Source organism: Oenanthe melanoleuca, chromosome 17 (genome assembly GCF_029582105.1).
Source record: "Oenanthe melanoleuca isolate GR-GAL-2019-014 chromosome 17, OMel1.0, whole genome shotgun sequence".
Taxonomy (NCBI): Eukaryota; Metazoa; Chordata; class Aves; order Passeriformes; family Muscicapidae; genus Oenanthe; species Oenanthe melanoleuca.
Window position 1 is genome coordinate 4,361,476 of NC_079350.1, and position 20,291 is coordinate 4,381,766.

The 20,291-nt window shown below is 38.8% G+C and overlaps 1 protein-coding gene across 4 annotated transcripts in view; it reads left to right on the forward strand.

The window, feature by feature from the left end:
- The window catches only part of AK8 (adenylate kinase 8), a 77,512-nt gene that overhangs the window by 14,500 nt on the left and 42,721 nt on the right, over window positions 1-20,291 (forward strand). For 2 of the 4 annotated variants that reach the window (XM_056505108.1, XM_056505109.1), the window contains exons 3-9: window positions 2,867-2,916; window positions 3,612-3,725; window positions 9,193-9,261; window positions 14,907-14,988; window positions 16,532-16,603; window positions 17,181-17,381; window positions 20,038-20,169. In XM_056505108.1, coding sequence (XP_056361083.1) covers window positions 2,867-2,916; window positions 3,612-3,725; window positions 9,193-9,261; window positions 14,907-14,988; window positions 16,532-16,603; window positions 17,181-17,381; window positions 20,038-20,169 — 720 coding nt within the window. The remainder of the gene's footprint in view (window positions 1-2,866; window positions 2,917-3,611; window positions 3,726-9,192; window positions 9,262-14,906; window positions 14,989-16,531; window positions 16,604-17,180; window positions 17,382-20,037; window positions 20,170-20,291) is intronic. The other 2 variants (XM_056505111.1, XM_056505110.1) reach the window with 1 other exon arrangement.

Here is a 20,291-nt window from a genome sequence, read left to right on the forward strand (position 1 = left end):
TCCTGCAGTTTGATAGAATGCTGATAAAATTTCTTCACATTGGGTAACATTTGTCCTGAAGCCCCACAGTGTTATTTTAACAGAATTAGGCAGGTTTCCATCTTGTGACTTCAGTACTTAGAGGCTAAAGGTAAGAACTACAGCAGTTGTTTGTCAGGGGGAAAGTGCTCTCTGCTTTTGGTCTGGAAAGCCCTGTTAAGGAAGGAGAGGAACTCAATTAAAATTAAAGCCTAAATGTTGTTTTAAAAATAAATTATATGGAAAATAATGTAACAGAAATGTGTAGCAGAGTCGATTTTACTTTTTGATCATGGTGGAAGGTGCTGACTATTTAGAAGAAAAAAAATCTGATTAGAGCCATCAGTAAAGCAATGAATTTTCATGATCTTGCCTTGCCTAGACAGTTTTAGCCCTAGAGAAAATTTCAAACAGAGATGTGTGGAAAAGAAGCATTGCATCTATCCCAGGTGAGAAGTTAGAAAACCTTTTTAATTAATAATAGGATCTAAGGTACTTTTAAAAATATAAACCAGTCTAATGGTGATTATAGCTTACAACTGCCTCGAATATCTTGTAGGTCAGATGTGTGGCAAAGTGTTTGTGCTTGTTGTTCTTTCATGTGCTTCTTCTAAAAACCTTCAAGGGCCACATGAAGAGTGATAATTCTTTCATATTCAAAGATGCAACTTTTTTACACAGTATCTTGATTTGTGCTAATGAAAAAGTCATTGGCATTTCTGTGAGTTCCTCCTTTACACTCAAACCTCAGAAGGAATGTAAAAAAGTTCTGCAAGAATGTTCAGTGTGTACCCTGTGCTTCTGCTCTTTGACAAAAGATTTCTCTGACAAGTGAAGCAAATTTCATTGTATTAGTATTAATTATAGAATGTTTTTAATTTAAATGGAACTCTGTGAGTCCAGCTGTTCTGTTATTCCAAGATTAATTTTGTTGTAGCTAAAATCATTGTTGAATTTTAAAACTTGCTTTACTTGGATGAGTAAATCCCATAACATCTTATCAAGACTAAATACAAAATTAAATACAATTTTTTACCAAAGAAAAAGGCATTTCTCAGAATTTCCTGACATCATTTAGCTGCTAGTTTGGAGCTGCAGTATTACACAGTGACTATTTGTTGATTAGGGGTTAAACATTCCACCCAGTGGTGTCCTGGTTGTGCCCCTGTGTCATATGTTTGGGGAGAACGCTGTAGAGGAGTCCTACAAGTGTGCAAATGAGTAAATCAGTGAATTACTGCCCCATCTGCTGCCAGCCACTAAGCAGAGAGAAAACCAGATTTAGTACAAAGTGAGCATTTACAGTAGCCCTGGGCAATATTAAAGCATGAGATGGTGTATATAATGGTATGTTTCGTTTTTTATCAAACGTTTGTCCAAGAAAGCTGTGTATTAAAGCTTCAATACCTAAGGGCTTTCTTGTGAATTTTAAATCATGCTCCTAGTTAAACCTCAAAAGGATCTGTGGATGGAAAGGTTTTTTGATTTTCTTTGAAGTGGTTTGAAGAAGTTGATTAGTGTTGGCACCCAAGCACTCTTTTATGACGCTGTTTATAAATAATTCCTAAGTACCGGGCTGGAGTTTCAAGGTGTTAGATTTTAAAAAAACCCTAGGATTTAATCACATTACATTTGAAAGAAATTAGGTGATAAAAACAGCTGATGTATCCTTTTAAAGTATTTTTCTACATTGTGTACTAGTTCTGTTGCACTTGCAAGAACCAATAAGGGGGGAGTTGTTCTTAAACCTTCCAAGTCAGATAACTTTGTAAAGATGAATCTGTAATTTGGGTTTCATGTATGTTTAAAAATTGCACCTGCCCAATAACTGTTAAGTGCATGGAAGGCCTCATGAAAATACATTTCACATCCTTGCCTGTCTGTTACCATCAGACACGATCTCCCTTGGTTATCGAGAGCTGAGGAGGTTTTTGGGGGAGTGGATCCCTCCTCTGCTCTGACCTGTGTTACTCCCAGTAAATACTAACCAGTCCCTCCTGCACAGACTCTGATTTGGGTTTTTTTTTCCCTGTGGTATAGGGGGAAAAACATCAAAGCTGTTAATAAAAAATGACAGTTCAAGGGATTGAAGCCCAAGGTGTATTTATGGAAAAAGTTCCAAATACTTTCCTGAGAGGGACTCCATTTTCTCTTGTTTGTCTTGCCTCTAATTCATTCCAAAAGAAGCTCAGGGCAGTAATGCCTATTGTGTTGTGTGTGTGCATTGGATTAAGAATTCCTCAGAACTGGGATGCATTTTTTGCACCTTGGCCCCTTCAGGGAAAGAAGGACGTGCAGCAAGAAACACAAGAAAGAGAAATGAGGAAAATTACTTTAAATGGTGACTTGAAAATTTAAAGTAGCTGTCAAAAAGCATAGTGAGGGAAACCTTCATTTTGCAGTATCTAAATCTCTGAAACCTGACACAACCTATTTAGGTGAAATTAAAAACTGAAATATTGTTTCATCACAAAATGCATTAGTTCTGAATCCGTGTTTCAGGAATAAAAGTCAAACTCAGGTATGAAAACATTTGTATCTTATGGCTCACCCACCAAACTCTCCATGTGTTTAAATGGATTGAGATATACATATCTCTCCAAGTGGCATAGTTAGAGTGTTAATCTCATTGACCATGGAGATTAAAGGAGGACCCAGCTGGCACTGATTTTCTGCTCCCCCTTTTTTTCCCAGTGGAGCCCAATCCCAAAGTCTCCACTAAGGCAGGTTTCCAGCTGAAATAATTGTTTCATGGTGGCTACAGTGGTATTATGCAATGCAAGAGTGGGAAACTGGTTGGGATTTTTGCTGTTCTGCATCTTGACATTTGTATATCCTTGTTCCATAGCTCCAAGAATCTGTGTCCTTGGTCCCCCTGCTTCTGGGAAAACTACAGTTGTGAGTACCTTACCCTCAGTGTTGTAGCACTTCCCACTCACTTTCTTACTTTCTACTGACCTCAGCATTTTGGAGAATTTTATTCTGGGGAAAGAATTTTGAGATTTATCCGAGTGATAGATGAGCACAAGACAAATTCAAGGGCATCATTCCTGAGGGATACACCTAGGTATTACACTACAGGTTAAATAGATATTTTCAGATGAGGTCTGTGAGACCTCAGGTAGTGAAACTGCTGGAATGCAACAGGATTCTGCCTGCCTTGTTTTCCCAGCCTTTTAGCCTTAATTAGCCAGGGAGAAGTTAGGTAATTACACATTTGTGGTGATCCCTTGCTGTGAGCTGTTCCATTTGCATGGTCAGTTGTCTCATGTCCACTGGCACTGTTTAAATGCAAAAGTCAAAGTTGCATTTGAACCTCAGAAACGGCAGGTGATGCTGGTGAGGGCATGGTAGGAGGAATGTTTCCTTCTTTAAATTCTGTGTTAAGATACAGTAGATGAAAAAGCCATTATTCAAAGCTGGATACTCTTGAACATCTTCATAAGAAACGACTTAAAGTTGCTTATATACTTAAATGTCTGTATACTTACATGTATGGCTATGAAAACTCTGTCTTTCTTTAGCCTTCTGAAAAAAAATTGCTTCATTTTCTTTCCAGATGTTTCAACCTGTATTTTTTTTTCTCCCCTCAGGCAATGTGGCTTTGTAAACATTTCAATGCCATACGTGTCTCTCAGGAGACTTTGTTATTCAAGGAAGTATTAATGCAGACAGAGGAAGCAAAGGCATATAAAGAAAGAAACCAGGTGTGTAAGAGAATATAATAACAGTTGTTCTCATGTCACAGAACAGGAATTATGTGGCATCCCCATGATTTCCACTGCTGAGTTGAGCAGATGAGAGTAAAGACTCTTCCCTTTGAGTTGTATATTGGTGTGTCAGGACTCAGAGCAGGGGCAGAGCAATGGAGATCTTGAGAATATTAACCTTGAAACAAGCAGCAGAACTGGGAAAAATCCAGGAATGCACCATCCAGCTGAAAGAGTGGTTGATTCTATTATTAAATGCAGTGTCTTCTATCTGGGCATGTTTGATAATCTTGATAAAATAAGCATTAATCTCTGAGGTCTCCTTTGGTACAAAATGCTCTGGAAAATATGTACACAAAGAACTTTTTTTGATCTGACAGTGCTACTTAGTTGTGCGTGCTTGATTTCTCTGTAGCATGACACAAATAACTTACTTGGTGCATTAACTCAAAAGGAGGATGACAATCCAGTCAGCTCCTGACAGCCCTGGAAGCTTTCAGGCTGAGGCAGCAGCAGCTGACTCAGATTGTTGAATTTTCCCCAATTCTGTATACCTGAGTTTCTCCAGTCAGATTTTTAAAATCCATTCATTGTGGGCATCCTAATTGATTTTCAAAGGAGTTAGTCCAAAGAACATTTTTTCCAGGTGTCATGACTCCCAGGATTAGTTGATCAGGAATGTAATTAATTGTCTTATTATTAAAAATTAGTGTCAGATTAGAAAAATACATTGAAAAATACATTCAAGGTTATCTTGAATACAGAGAAGCATCCGATTCCTGCCTTTTGGGCTGATTCCTATCTCCAATGTCAGGGCATTCCATGAGAAATAGAATGGAAGAAGTCTGACTTTTTGTGACTTTCTCTAACAAGTCCACTAGTTCTAATCTGTTCCTTATCATAAAATAAGGATAAAATATTGTAAAATGAGTAAAATAATTTACCCATTTTCATAAAAATTGAAGCATTTTCCTATCTGTGGGAATTCTACACCACTGCTAAATCCAATTTAACATTGGAATTGGCCAACAGGCTTGTAATTTACTGAGATGGCAGATGGTGTGATAGACAGATTAGGGATTTTTCCTTAGGAAATTAGTCTAAAATAGGGTAGTGTTTATCAAAATGGAATAAAATACTGGATTAGCAAATGAAGTTTGTAGAGGCCTCAAGTAACACACTTCAAGATCTGAGAGGAAGGAGTTCATTGAACTCCCTGAACTCCCTGGCAAAAATGTTTGCATTTGGCTGGAGTGATATAGAATTATTCTTACTGAGAATATGTACTTTGAAATCTTAGTTCTAATTATTAAAGATTGTTTTGATAGGTTCATAATTTATACTTGGAGGGGGAGAATTTAAAGCAAAAATTCCCTTTGGTTTAATTACTGTAATTATTAACATATTTCAGACTATACAGATGCACTTTCAAGGGTGTCCTTTTGGGCTTATTTGATTTAAAAAGATGGATGGTGTGGAAGATGAAAGTCAAAAATGTCAAGGCTAATCAGGTAGTGAGGAGGGCCCACAGAGCAGAGGCTGCTGGTGGTTCAGCACTGTGCAGTTTGCATTTGGGTTTGATTTTTAGACCCTAGGAGAAGGTTTGCACTAAATAATTTCATTCTTTTATGTGAGTTTGTTTCTTTGAATGTAACTCCTAGAATCAGGAGGGAACTCCTGGGTTTCTCTAGGTTGGGATGTCAGTTCAGAAGCAGAACAAGAGCTGTTCACATGGGTTTGGAGATAATCATGGCATTAAAAAGTTGTAGTTCTGGCCAAAGCAATTTAATAAATGGAGAAGAGGAAAAGCAGGAGCTAAGGCTGTGGTTTTTGGACAGTCTGCTGTGAAGATCATAAACACAATTTAATGTTTCTCACTTCTAAGGCTACTGTGGCTGCATTAACCCCAGAACCAGAGGTTGAGCAGTTTGTGGTCACTTGGCAATGTCCCTGGATCTGGGCAAATGCTGCAAAAAGCTCTGCAAATGTTTGTTCACATATTTTACCTACTCATCTTTAGCCAAGCTTTCATCTCTTTTGTGTTCACCCATTAAAGCATTTGGGTTTTCCTGGCACAGGAAGCCATGGAAGGCATATTTAAAATCCATAATTACTCTCTGAAGCTTCATTTTTCAAGTTGGACAAGCAATCATTCACCCACACATACCTGGGCACTTTCTAATGAGCACAGCTCAGGTAGTGAATTTTAAATATTGAGTGTTCAAAGCAAAATGTGATCATTCTGCATGTAAAAATACTCCAAAAAGAAGTCAAGTATTTTTGAATATTCAGTAAATTGAAGAACCACAAGCTACCAATAAATATTCCATGAACAGAAAAAGAGGCTACATTTTTGGATAAATCATTGCAAATTATTCCCTCATCTCTAGTTATTATAATGTTAATAGGAAGCATCTTCAGGTTTTCCTATAGTGAAGTCTAATGATGAGCTATTGCATATTTCACTTTTCCTGTTAACTGGATAAAATAAGAAGTTGAAACAACTGTGGTAATTGTGGGTTTGTGGGATGGGTGTGCTCTTAATGCTACACTAAATTGCAGTTAAGGTGTTTGCACAATACTTAATAACTTAAAACAGCTCCAGAGTTGTGTCATGTCCCTGTGCTTTTTAAAAAGAAATAAAATAGAAGAGAAAAAAAAAAAATCCAAGGCATCCTTAACTACGCATGGTCAGAATTCCAATCTATTCCAGGGTAGACCACTCTGAAGGAACAAAAAGAAACTCTTCCAGTTTTGTGTAACCAAAAAAGACCAGCCTTTCATATGTATTTATCTGATCAAACTAAATCTAAACATTCATGAATCTCAGGATCCTAAAGTAAATTTCTTCAAACTTGTTTGCTGTTCTTTCCAAGGTGTCAATTTGGAGAAGACAGAATTTTTTAGCTGCAGCTGTTTTCAGAGCAAATACATCCAAAACTTCCAAGAAAAATATCTACTGAAAAAGCTCTCCTACAGAAAAAGTGTGGGAATTTTATAAAAGGGAATTGAAATATGGCTCTGAGTAGACCAGGCATGGAAATTGAAGTATGATATTCCTGAAATAACATGGAATATGTAAAATTAATCACAAATGGGTACAGTTTTTCTGCAAATATGGAAAGAGTGATTAAACCAGCATGGAGAGAAAAGTGCTCTGAACATGACCAAAATCCCACAGCAGTGTTTCCTTTACCTGCACTGAGTGTTGGGACAGCTCTGTGGGTAAGGGGTGGTTTGGCTGTTATCAAATGTGTGTCACTGTCCATGACTGCAGATTTCTGTGTGCAATCCCATCTCCCAGGCTCACGAGATATTTACGTGTTTATGAGAGATAAACGATAAATGGGCTACCTGATACATACCAGATATCCTGATTTCTAGTGGAATAATTAGGCATTCTGCAAGCAGCCTATTGAAAATGATTTAGTAGGCCACTGCTCAGTGGGAGGAAAACTGCCCAGGAAATGAGACTGGAATTGGGCCACAGAGAGCAGAAGGAGCTGAACCACTGAAATACCTGAATGTGTGTCTTTTTCTGTTTTTGTGCAACAAGCCCCGCTCCAAAGACAGGAGTAAGAATACCCCTGCATGGAGAGAAGGGAGGATGAATTTGGTTTAAATTGGTTTGGCAAGGCTTAGCAGAGCAGCTCTGCAGCCTGCTTTGACATGACACATGAAAGGAGCAGCCAGGTCCTGGCTGTCCCTGCGAGCAGCGTGGTGCCCCTTTGGAAGGTGACAGGCTCTGGCAGCGAGGGGCTGCAGGAGGCTCTGACAAAGCACCCTGGGGACCTGCTGGTTCTCAGCAAACACTGCAATTTCCTTCCCTGCTTCTCTGCTACCTGCTTGAGCCTTGTCTCATGCACGGCTGATGTGAGGAAAGGCACTGAGAGCTGGGGACAAAAGAGAGAAGCAAAAGCAATCCCTGCCCTGCCTGGGCCACCTGGGCTCTGCTGTGTGTTCTGGAGCACTTTCTCCAGCCTCCTTCAAAGTGGGACCATTTCCAGCACTCCTTGTGAAATTGTTTCAGCATCTAATGAAGAAGATTTTATGAAATCTTCCCACATCATCAGGCACATTTTTTCCTTGTATGAATTGACGTTCAAAGGAGTTGCTGTAAAGAATATTTTTTCCAGGTGCCATGAGTCCCAGGATCAGTTGATCTGTAATGTAATTAATTGTCTTATTAAAAGACAGTTGTTTAATTATTAAAAATTGGTGGCAATTAAATTGGAAAAATATGTAGATTGGAAAAATATGTTGAAAGGTTATCTTGAATACAGAGAAGCATCTGATTCCTGCCCTATCTACCTCTCCAAGCCTATAGCAATACTCCTTTTCAGGTTTATATCCTTCAGACTGGTTAGGAAAAAGATATAAGAACCCACAATATATGGAACTAAAGGTTCAAGCTCACATTGTTAAGTGAGAGATAATTTATTTTAATTGGGAGATAGAATCTGATTGCATGTTGGGGTTTTTTTTCTTCAGTATTCATTTTACTAATAATGACAGAATGAATAAGACAAGGCATTTTGTGAAATGATTATTGGCTGTTGTGAGCTGCATTGTGACAGAAGTTTAGACTTTGAAGATTAAACTGGCTAACACAGAGTTTAACCAAGTGAATGAATGCCTAAATTAACAAGAAAATGAAGCAAATTCATACTAGATGGAAAGGAAAGTATTGCTGATTTCTTGTCAGGAAATCAAATACAGTGGAAGAAATACTGAGGGGTGCTAATCTGTGCAGGAACTTTGTTTTGTCATGTAGCAAATACCTTTTTTACACAACATCTCTAGAGATGAACAAAGTAGCAGTCACAGAAGTAAACAGCACTTTGAAAATATTGGCAGATACAGTTTCCATCCCATTTCACAGTCCTGAGTTTAAAAATAAACTAAGTTCAGCTATAAAATATATTTTGTATAAACCTTTTGGACGATGAGAGTTCCTTGAAGCTATGAAACAAACCTCCTGAAAATCAGCCTCTTTGTGTTTGCTCAGTGCCTGAGGTTCTGTTTGTGTCACTAGGGCTGGCAGGTCCCTGGTGCTGAGCCCTCTGTCACACGGGGCAGTCAGGGGTCAGATGCTCGTGGTTAGAAGGATGCTTTGTGGATGTGATGTTCTGCTGGATCCCTTTGCAGGTCTGATGTCCAATGTGTGTGTCAGTGTGCAGAACTTGGCACTGCTTCCATGTCAGTGTGCAAAACCCTCATGGATATTCATGCTCTGTGCTCAGCTTCCCTTTAACACTGATTTTTGTGCCCTTATTAACTCTTTGTCATTAACTCATGTTAATGACCCAGGACTCGCACAGAATTATTTATTTCTTTTCCAAGAAGACATCTCACTTCACCTTTAACCACAACGTGCCTGCATGGTAAAATTCCTTTTGAACTCAATTGTGAATATTCAGCCCCTTTTTTTTTTTTTTTTTTTTTTTTTTTGTTCTTTCTTTAGAAAATTCCCAACGCGCTTTGGGCCAATCTGATCCAGGAACGTCTGTCAAACGTGGACTGCATCAAACAAGTAAGAATTGCTCCTCAGAGGGCTGCTGGATAAGCACTTACACAACTCGTGCCTGGTACTTAGCATTCCAAGTCCTGAGCAGAGCAGGGAATGGGGGCAAATCATCGGGGCTCCCGAGCCAGTTGCTTTCTTGAACATCAGCGGAGGGAGTTTGGAGCTTTATTAACAGGATAAAGGGGAGGATGAGAGTATGCATATGCTAATCTTCCAGCACAGAGATGATCAAAGGCTGAACAAGCAGAGCTTTGTTGATTGCCTGGGGCAACTGGCAGAGATGGAGTGGACAAAACAGATAAACAGAAAATAGATGGGAATCAATATTGTTAAGGGTTTGGTTCTTCTTGAGGAAAGGGGAGGAAAAAGTTTTAATGTTACTAATTTCAATTTTAGTTATTTCTTGTTGGGTCTCTTTTTTCTTCCCTGTGTTAAGAAACACTGCACTTGAATATATTGTCTTCTGGGTAATAATTAATATGTTCACTCTTAGCTTACACAAAGAGGCAACTGAATAGGTTTAGCTGTGTTCAAATCTGTTGGATCCCTTGTTTCTTGCTCCATGTTTCATCATGGGAGACTGAAACAATGATTTTTTTGATCCTTAAAAAGAAAAAGTAAAGGGATTTGCAGAAATCCTAGATGGTATCAACTTTTCTTTATAAAATGCAGCCGGTCTTACTCTATAATTGACCTATTAATGTTGAATTTGCAAAGTAGAATTAAACTTTTGTATTGCTATTCATTGTGCTTGAATTATATGGGGCTGTCTGGTTTTCCTTGAAGGTCTTTTTAGCTGAGATATTTTACTTCATTTTAACTCATTATAGTTACTTAGCACTCCAGATTATATATCTGGTGCCACTTAATGTAGTTTTTTATCTGTAATAAATCCACACAGGACCTTCAGTTGGCAGAACCTGTTTAAAACCAGATGGGGTATACTGTCTTGTTCATTCTTTGGTATTTTTAGTTCTTTTATAACAAGAGCTCTAAAACTCTCAAAAATGCTCATTTTTTCACATAGCTCTCTTTCCCTGATTATATATTATATTTTCAACAGCTACTTTTCCCAGTTGTTAAAGTGAGTTTTACTGTCAGTGTACAAACAAAATCCATTGCACTCCACAGGCTTCATCCACCTTATTTTCCTCTTTTTTTCCTTGTGCTTTCTATAATTGTTGGCATGGCTTTAGTTCTCCTGTCAATAATGAGAGAAGGATCTCTCAGTGAGTTATTTTAAGGATTAGATCATGTATGAGTAAGGTGACAAGGTGGTTAAAATGCCAACAGCTGCACAGAGTCCTGCCTGCATTTTATGTTCCTGTTGTTACCACCAGCAGCACTGAATCAGTGCAGGGTGTCTTACAGAACCAGGGGAAAAAAACCTTTATGAAGCTTCCCTGACATTCAGCAAGAATGGAGTGGATGTTACCAACCTAGCTGAGGTTTCAGCTGGTTTTAGGAAAAACACAGGATTTGCTTTTCAAAGGTGTGATGGTTATTAAAAATCTTTACATTAATAGGTAGACAAACTCAAAGTGACCACTAATTATTTTCTCCTTTTAAGTGTAATATTTTCTGTGTGCAACTCAGAATTAATGCTGTAGGGTTTTTACATCACTGACCAGATTTATACCATTTCTTTCAAAACATGAGTCAGCATGTTTTCACTGAAAATGTTCATAGATTAGGAGCAGCATGTTGGACCACAGTACCACCAGCTGTTTGTTTTATTTCTCCTTGTGGTGTCATTGGCTTGGCATTAATTGTACAGCTTTCATCCCACTGACAGTAGGAGCACAGGAATTTTTGTGCTGTTGTTTTGACACTCACAGGTTTATAGATGTCACTGGCATTCTCTAAGGAGAACATTTTTATTGATCAACAGCTCTGCTGAGGCCCTGTGTTATGTGTTCTAACACAAATGTAGTGAGGGATCAGGTGGGGAGGTCTTGCAGCACACACAGAAAACTTATTGCAAACATTATGTTCGAGCCTGGCACTTGTGAGGCTGCTACAGAGAATTTTCATCTTGCAGGGTTAGCACAGCTTGGCTGCTGGGGCTGTGGAGGGAATTCATGGAGCTGGAGAAAGCCAGGGGAGAGAGATTGCTCAGGATGTGTTTGAGAGAGAGAGCTGAGCCACCTTCCTTAGGATCCTTAGGAACTAAACTTAGGCCAACAAGTGGCAGAATGATTTGAGATTGGTATTTTTTTGTGGCTGCCTTTGAAAGGGAAGGCACAGAGAGCAATGGCTCAGGTTTTACCTTGATTGGTTCTGTTTGCTTTTATATCTTGGTACCCAAAGATCAGCATGTTTTCTCTGTGAAACTCAATGCAAAGAAAGTGATAGTTACAAAGATTTATCCAGGCAGAGAATCTGCCCATTCACCACATTTTCTGTTTTCTGAGAAGAATGGAACTTTCTAAAACATCTTTGCACCTTATTCTACTGACAGAACTAATGTGGGGCACAAGAGGCTCCTTTCTAATGGGAAATTTGGCAAGGTTTGAGCTTTTTCCATCATCCATACTGCTCATGTTGATGGGCTGCAAGAGCTGGGTTGTCAATATTTCTATTGCACTCCTCGGTCTGCCATTCTCTGAAAATGTCCAGAATTTTAGTCCATACTGCCAGAGCTATTGCTGATATTATTTGTGTGTGTGTGTGTTATTTTCTGACCCCTTTCATTATTTCAGAGTGCAAACCATGTAATACTTATTCAAAACCACTGAATAATAATGTGGAAAAACTGTTGTGATTACTTGTTTTCCTAAAAGCAGCTGTATTCATGACCTTTATGCTTCTAGCTGAGGTTTTCTTTCCTGATATAACACATAATTCAGAATTATTTCTTTCTGCTGTTTCTTTTTCTTTATTCAAAGGCAGTGTCAATTTTGGATTTGGTAATTAAAAAAAAAAAAAAAAAGGAGAATGTACAGGTCAAATTACAGGAGGGGACTTGAATACCCAAGTCATTATTATTGTGGTGGAAAGTGTGAAAGGCTTGGTATCATAGCTGAGAGAACTGCCAGCAAAGTGGGGAGATTTGGGAATGACCTTGAGCATTTCCTTCTGTCCAGATTCCTGAAGTCTGGAGAAGAAAGTGGTGGCTTTGAAAGTCCTTCCTTGCTGCTGATTTTTCACCATGGCCTGGGTCTCCCAGGAGCAGCTCACCTGGCATTAAGGCAGCAGCAGAACCTCTGTTTACAGGGCTCATGTGGGAGAGGAGGGAGGTTTGGAAGAGAGGGAGCAGTGACCACAGTGTGCAGGCACCCTGGAATTTCTCATTTTTAGTCTTTGTTCCACCCTTGGTGTGATAAGGTGCAATCCATGCCTGGATAGAAGGTTACTGCTATCAAGAACCAGAAATAGATGGCTTCTTAAAGAAACAAATTTACCATGTGAAGTTACTAATTACACTTTAATGACAGTCAGGAGGGCAAAAAAAGACCAGTGTTTGCATAAAGCATGATAGGCATATTTAAGTCAGGTCTTGCTCTGCTGTGTCTTGCTTCCTCTTGCTCTGCTCCCAAGCCACATTCTCATTTCACTCTTTTTTTTTTTTTTTTCAGCCCCCCCCCCTTTTTTTTTTTTATTTTATCTGTGACATCTGCTTGGAGCTTGTCCCTCCTGTGATACCACACTACTTGCAGCTGTTCAGACCTCCAGCTCCGAGCTGTGCACGGGGTGCCCTGAGCATACGGCCTTTTTGATGTGTGATAAAACAGAACCGAGCCACTGGGGGTATGGAGAGGGAATGCAGCAGAATATCAATAAACCTGCTCTGAACAAAGCTGCAGCTCTGTGCTGGAATAGACATTTCACTGAAGTGTCAAGTAGATGGATAATATATTCTAATTAGGGACTGACTGATGCCCTGCAACTCAGAGACCTTTGGAAATCAGCTCCAAAACGCTCACTGTTTTTGTACTCTGTGTTGGTTTTGCATTTGTTTCATGCCTTAAAATGTATTTTCTGCACGAAGCTATTTATTGAGTTTTGTTTTTCTAAATAGCCAAAACTTTTTCCTTTAAAATGGCTTATTTCCTGTTTTAAGGGCCTTTGAAATTTGTATGTAAACCTCTTGAAGTTTGCTGTGGATTGTTAGAAGTATGGATTGTGGATTGTTGCAGTGTTGTGTTCACTGCCTGTTGCACATTGTGTGATTTGAACCATAAGCAGTAGTGACTTCAGATTTTGTGGGGTGGTTTTGGGGCTTTTTTTTCATTTGTTTTGTTATAGTTTCCAAAAAAGGTTGCACTCAGAGTGGAGAAAATAAGCCAGATTTGTAGTCTGTGTAAATTGGCATCGATTTATTTGCCTCAGACCTCAAATGCCATTTCTACCCAGAAGATCTGGGCCTATATATATATATATTTTATACACAGTATATTCCAAACTAGAGCTGAAGTTCCTGGCATAGCACTACAAACATTGTGCAGCTTTGCCTTCTGCAAAGTCCCAAGGGATAAATTGATTTCTCAGCACCTGGGTGACCTTAGCCAGTGGTTCATTCTAATTTGGCAGAGCAAACATTGGGAGTGGCAAAAATGGCTTGCAGTTACTTGAGTCTTGTATTTTCTACATCTGTCAGCAGGATGACATGTTCCTGAAACCAGGCTAATTAAAGAATTTTAAATAGTCTGCTCTATTTTCTTGTGTAATTGGAATAGCCCATTCCCTCCCACAGAAGTCCTGGAGATAGATTTCCCTGAAATACTTGGAGAACCTTTGGACCCCACACTGACAGAGCAGCAGATTTATATGGGAGATGATAATGATTGCCAGCTAATGCAATATTAAAATATCTCCTTTATTTCAGCACGAAGATGGCTCCCAGATTTACTGCAGCATCACAAAGTTATTTTGAGGGGTGGGATATAGCAGCAAGGACTTGAGTGCTCAAGCAACTAACAGATAAATTAGGGAGAGTTCAGAAATTCAGGCTTGAGCCTGGGAAGTGGATTAGATTTCAAATACTGCATCAGACAAAAAGTGAGTGAGGCTGCAGCTCTCCGCCGGTATTTCACAGATCTGTAAATGTTTTTTTAAAGATGCTCAATCCAACACTTAGCTGGCTATAACAAGGACTTAAGGGAGCAAAAGGCTCTTTTTTCTTTTTTCTTTCTTTTGCTCTGTTGCTTCATTAGCTCTGGGAATGCTGGTTCCATTACTGTGAGTTTTCCTGTATAATTTAAGAAAATAATGAAAGCATGCATATTTTCTTCAGTATTCTTGGCATTAAATCTGTCTTTAGATTTGTTTAGCTCCTTTTTTTTCATATATCCACAGTGTGGGCTGGTATCCTTTTGAATATTTCAAAACTATAGAAATTGTTTTGGGTTGTTTTTATTTGAGATAGAAGTTGGTTTGTTTTTATTTTAAAGATTGAAACATGAAAAAAAATACCATTGCTACAATCCATAAGTTCCCATTGCTGTGTGGCAGTGGAATCATTTCACAAAAATGTCAGTGCTCCATGTTTGCTTTCTTCTCTCACAAGCATCCATGAGAAATACTGTACTGTGGAGGGATCAGATGAGGTAATTTTTGTGTAAATTGAACTGAGATTTAGTATGAATTTTGGTGTTTTTTTTTGTTTTTTTTTCCAGGATCAATAACTGTTTCATGTCTTTGTTCAATAGGGATGGATTTTGGAAGGCTTCCCTGAAAATCAGGAACAGGCATGGATGCTGCAATCATCTGGCATTTTTCCTAGGCATGTTGGTAAGCAATACAAGGTTTGTGTGTGATTGCATCCAGGAGGAAAGAATAGAAGAGTTGGTCCCAAAAAATCCTCAATAAATTCAATACCAGTGCTGGAGACAGAGTCACCAGACAGCAGAATATTCCAGTAGTGTTGGAAGCCTGAGGGAACCTGGGAGACTTTAAGCCCTGTTTTCACACCCTTTTCTCCTTCCACATCAGAGCTCTGTAAATTCCAGACCCTGCACCAAGTGTTTTTGAGCAGCTACAAGTAGCTTTGCACTTGACTTCCATCTCTAAAAACCAGCTTTTGTCCTTAGGCTAAACCAGTTCCTCATGTGCTAAACACAAATTTATGCCTCTGTTGAATTAGGGACTGTAAATTTGACCAAGTGAAGTGGAAACATGATCATTTTAAGCTTGACCTTTCAGAGTGGGGGTGGGTTCTGGCTTTGGCTGGAATGTTTTGCTGGCAAAGGGCTGCTAGACAAGACCTTGACAGCTGCCCTTGCCATACAGGAGAAGCCACTTGTCCCAAATTATACTTAAAAGGACCTACTTAGAATATAAAAATTACTGCAGTGGTGTGGAAGGCAGTGTGAAATGATAAATGCAGAGCATGCCAGTGCACAGTGAACAGAATTTATCCAACTTGGTGAATTGTCACTTTGGATTTGATTTGGATGATATTCAGCTGTTAATGAAGAACTCAGAATCACTGCAGTAGAGTTAGCCAAAAATGTTTAATGTCTAGTACTTACATGTATTTTTAATGTACCTAATAACATCTGAAGTTGAGTTTTGCTCACAATTATATCTGTGCCACCAAGACCTGAATGAGAATCTTAAAGCTCAGTCTGTCTAGTTAATCAAAAAGAAGATTGAGAGGAGATGAGATTTATGGTGTGTGAGTACCTTAATAGGGAGAAAAGTGCCTGAAAAAGCCATTTAATACAAAGAAGAAAGTAATAAAAAGAACTTGTTTGAAACCTGTAATCAAATGCACTGAAAATAGTAATTAAATTACTGTGTTTAACTGCAAGGATGATTAGCCAAAAGCAACCCAGAGAACTGACAGGTTCTTCCTCTTTTGATGCTTTCTAATCAAGTTTGAACACTGTTCTGTGAGATTATAAAAAAAAAATCAGTTTCACTTGTCTCAAAACCAAAGTACCTTGGTAAAAAGTAATGGTTTGTGGTGTAGAAGGGAATCAGTCTCGAGTGCTCAGTGGGAACTTCTGTCTGAGGCTCCAGAGACAATTTTTTATTGCTGGTGGTGATGTTTTTTGGATAATGGGGACAGTTAGTGCCCATGGGTACTGGATTCATGGATATTTTATCCCACTGTGTTGTTTAGTAGGTGAAGCAAAATTCTGATTAAAAATGAAGTAAAATATTTGCAGGGAGAATGCTGGGAAATGAGAATGAGACAAATATACTCGAGATAAATTCAGCCACCTTTAATATTAGGATACATCTGAACAGTTACAGGGAATAAAGCAAATAATTAACAAGAACTACACTTTTTTATTTTTCTTCTTTTTTTTTCCTTTTTGCTGCCTAGTTATGCTCTATGCCCCAGACACTGTGCTGATTGAGAGGAGTGGTGGGAAAAGGCTTGATCCCCTCACACAAGGTGCAGTATGTTTGTTCCTGACCTCCACTGCAGTCTGGGAGTGTTGCTTGGTCCCAGAAATGTTGTAGTACTACTGATGGGGTTAAAATTTAAATGGGATCTCTTTAAGAACTAATAGGAATTTATGATTATGAATTTCAGCTGTTTGGAAATGGTATTTGTTGACATTGCATTATTTTCAGTTCCAATAAAACACAGGGAAATAAAAAGCTCAGTATTGAGCCTGCAAACAGTGGCTATGGCAGTATAGAATATTTAAAGGTTAGGTCTGTCCAATGAGTTTATAATTTTGCTGTGCATCTCTGCTAGATCCTGGCAGGGATGCTTTTAGGGTAAATAAAATCATTTCCATTAGGTTAAATAAAAGCATTTCTATTAAATAAAATAAACTGTCAAATACACTCAGCTCTGTATTATCTGTTGACTTTTATCATCAATCATCCATCACAAGATAAAATCCTCACATTGCTCAATAAACAAATCAGGCTGGATGTTTTGAGGAGTGGAATTAAGAGGGATATTCTTAACTAGAGACCTGTTAAATCATGCTCTTAGTTCCTAACCATGTTCCCTGTAGAGGTTTTCCACACAACCTTTGACTGGCCAAGTGACCCCCTGGTGCAGGAGAGGTTGGTGAAACCAGAAGATCTCTCTGAGCAGGAGGTGTCCAAGAAGCTGCTGGAATATCACAGAAACTTCCCAGAGATTTTCCACATCTACCAGAAAGTTCTGAAATCCATCAATGCAGACCAGCCCTCTGTGGATGTTCTCTCACAGGGTAAATATGTGCTTTGTGCAAGTTGAGAAGTTCCTGTTTGAGGGGTAGCTCCTGGCTGTTAGAGTCACTTTGTAGGATTAGGCAAACACAGAGGGCTCCCAGATGAGTTGTGCTCTCTTTAGAACAGCATTTGGGCTATTCCTGGTAATTATTTTACTGGAGTAAGTGCAGATAACTGGAAATTCTTAGCTCACAGTCCTGCCAAGGGAGAGCTGACTCAGTAGAGCAAGTGTCACCATCATTTCTGTGAGTGTCTCTCCTAAAAGGGAGCCCTGTGGCTCAGTTGTTCACCTCCCAAAGGGCCAGTACCTTCCAAAATCTGAGAACAGCAAGGAGGAGCAGTTCAAAGTTGGGAACAACTCATTGTTTAAAAGCTGTTTGTGCTGGGAGCTTTCCTGCTCAACAATTCTTGTTTGCCTTTGCCTGACTGTAATGCAATCTGACTTTGAATGTTGATCTTCTAGAAGAGAATAAGGAAACTGCCAGAAAGACCAATTGATGATGTACTTTGTAGCTGTCAGTCTGCAGATGATCTCTTATATCCCAGTAATTTTGCATCTCAAAAAGTCTTTTTTTTTTTAATACCAAGTGCTGCACTTTTAAGATAAACAAGTAGGAAGTTTATATTCTGAATTTACACATTAATTACCTCTAAATTACTTAATTAAATTTAAAAGTTCATATCATCATTCATAAAGAATTCATGCCTTGAATTGTAAATAAAAATGTGAGTGCCTGAATATTAATTATTATTAATTAATAATGTAGTGAGATAAATTGAAAACTGGAATGAAAAAATCCTCTCTAGATCTTTTTTTCTGCAGTGCATCAAGCAGGCAGATTTTTTTAAAAGAATAATTAGATGTGGAGACTGTCTAGGGGATCATTACTCCTAATTAACTTGGTTATTTACTGCAAATTAAGCATCATTTGTAAGCAGGGTGCTTTGCCTGTAATGTTTGTGCTTTTCAATACACTGGGTTGTGGAAAATGTTCAGAAGAACTGGAGCACTGCTTGGGTAGCTGATACTGGGGTTTAGGAAGCCATGCAGCAAACACTATTTTCTGGTAGGATTTTCCAGGTTTTCTGTTCAGATTTTTATTGCCCCAGCTAGAGTTTTTTTTTTTTAAAAAAAGAGATCACTCATAAATATGAGCAGTGCTGTGGGTTGTTTCACAGAATTATAACATTTTGTGAGCTTGAATGCTGTTGCTTCTGCCATAATGTGGGATGTTGGGCAGGATTCCAGCACTGCAGGAAGAGAAGGATTCAACCCCATGTGGTTGCAGTTTTAGTTTCTCAATACTTTAGGGCTGCCAGATAGAAACTGGAGTCTGCTGGAGTTGCTTCTTTATTAGAAAAGATTTTCTAATCATACCAAAGCATCTAAGGGAGGGTTCTCTGCAAAATTTTTGGTGCAGAGCAATGTGTTGATAATGACACTTAAAATCCTGATCCTCAGGATGCTCCCCACTAATCCTTTCCTGCTTTTTTTATATAGCTGATGTCTCATACAAACAGTCATGTTTAAGCTTGTCCTATTCCTTAGCCTAAAATACTTCTTTTATTGCAAGGACTCTTTAGAGAGTATTTTATTGGAACAAACTGAGAGAGGCTGCAGCTCATCTGAGCTCACCTTTTCTTGTATCCACTGCAGTCCCAGAGGAGTCAGAGCTGTGCAGATGTGTCCTTGCTGCTTTAGCCATGGCCAAGCATGGCAGGTGGGATCAGTGCCACAAAGTTTTGCCTTGGCATTGGACTGATCCCTGGAAAACTTGCATGGCTTCAGCTGCTCCCTTCTCTGGTATTCTCAGCCATCAAATGGACACAGTTATGCCCAAATACAATCCAAATTTGTGACATATTTTGGCTTCTTGGTGATCTCTCAGGTTCTCTTTTGGGGTCTCTATAATGTGGCAGTGCTGATGATGCTTCATGTCCTGTGGTCTTTCCAAACCTGCAGGTTGACCTAAAGGTGCTGTCTCCTGCTTGAAGCAAAATTCAGGAGGATGATGCCCAGAAAATGAGTAGAATCAGGCAGAGAAGCTCAAATATTCTTTACAAGTTACACAAAAAGAATGGGAAAAGGAATAAAACATTCAGACTCAGTTCTGTGTTGTCAAGGCTGAGCAGTGTCATGACACACTGTGCTACAAGTCTGTAATATTGTAATTAGGAGTCTTAATCACACACAGCTGGATAAATGTCATTAATTTAACATCCCAAGTTTTTACACTTAAATATTTGTTCAGAAACTGCAGAAAGTATTAAATGTAATTACAGCCCTCTATAATTTGCATGGTAAAATTGTAGCTATCAAGCAAAAATTACTTCTGCTAAAAACAACATGGTAAGAGAGCAATTATTAATTGAATCTGCTCTTTAAAATGGTTTGACAGGCACTGATAAAAGAAAGAGGAGTGTAATGATATTGAGATTTCTAAAATGCCTCTCAGAGTAAATTGCTGACAGGACAGGTTTATCAGTGTCCTGATTTCGGGTGCAGAGTCTGGATGTTTCAGTGATAAAATAAACCGTGATCAACATGACAACGTTGGGGTTTTTTTTTAAGAAGAGAGTAGCTAATCAATGTTTACATTTAGTTTTTTTTAAGAAATGGGATAAAACCACTTTTTGCCTTTCTCCCTGTTCTAGTTCTTGCCTTTGTCCAGACCCGGCACCGCTCTGCCGCCCCCTTCACACCCCGGATTCTCTTCTTTGGCCCCCCAGGCAGTGGGAAGAGCCTGCAGGCAGAACTAATAGCTCAGAAATATGATGTTGTCAACAGTAAGTTCTCAGTAAATATGCACTTTGCTCAATTCCCCCTTTCTCTCTTTTTGATCATTTATCTTTTGCTGTCTTTCTTTCTTACTTGCTTATAAAATATCTCTTTGTCCGTTGCTGTGGAT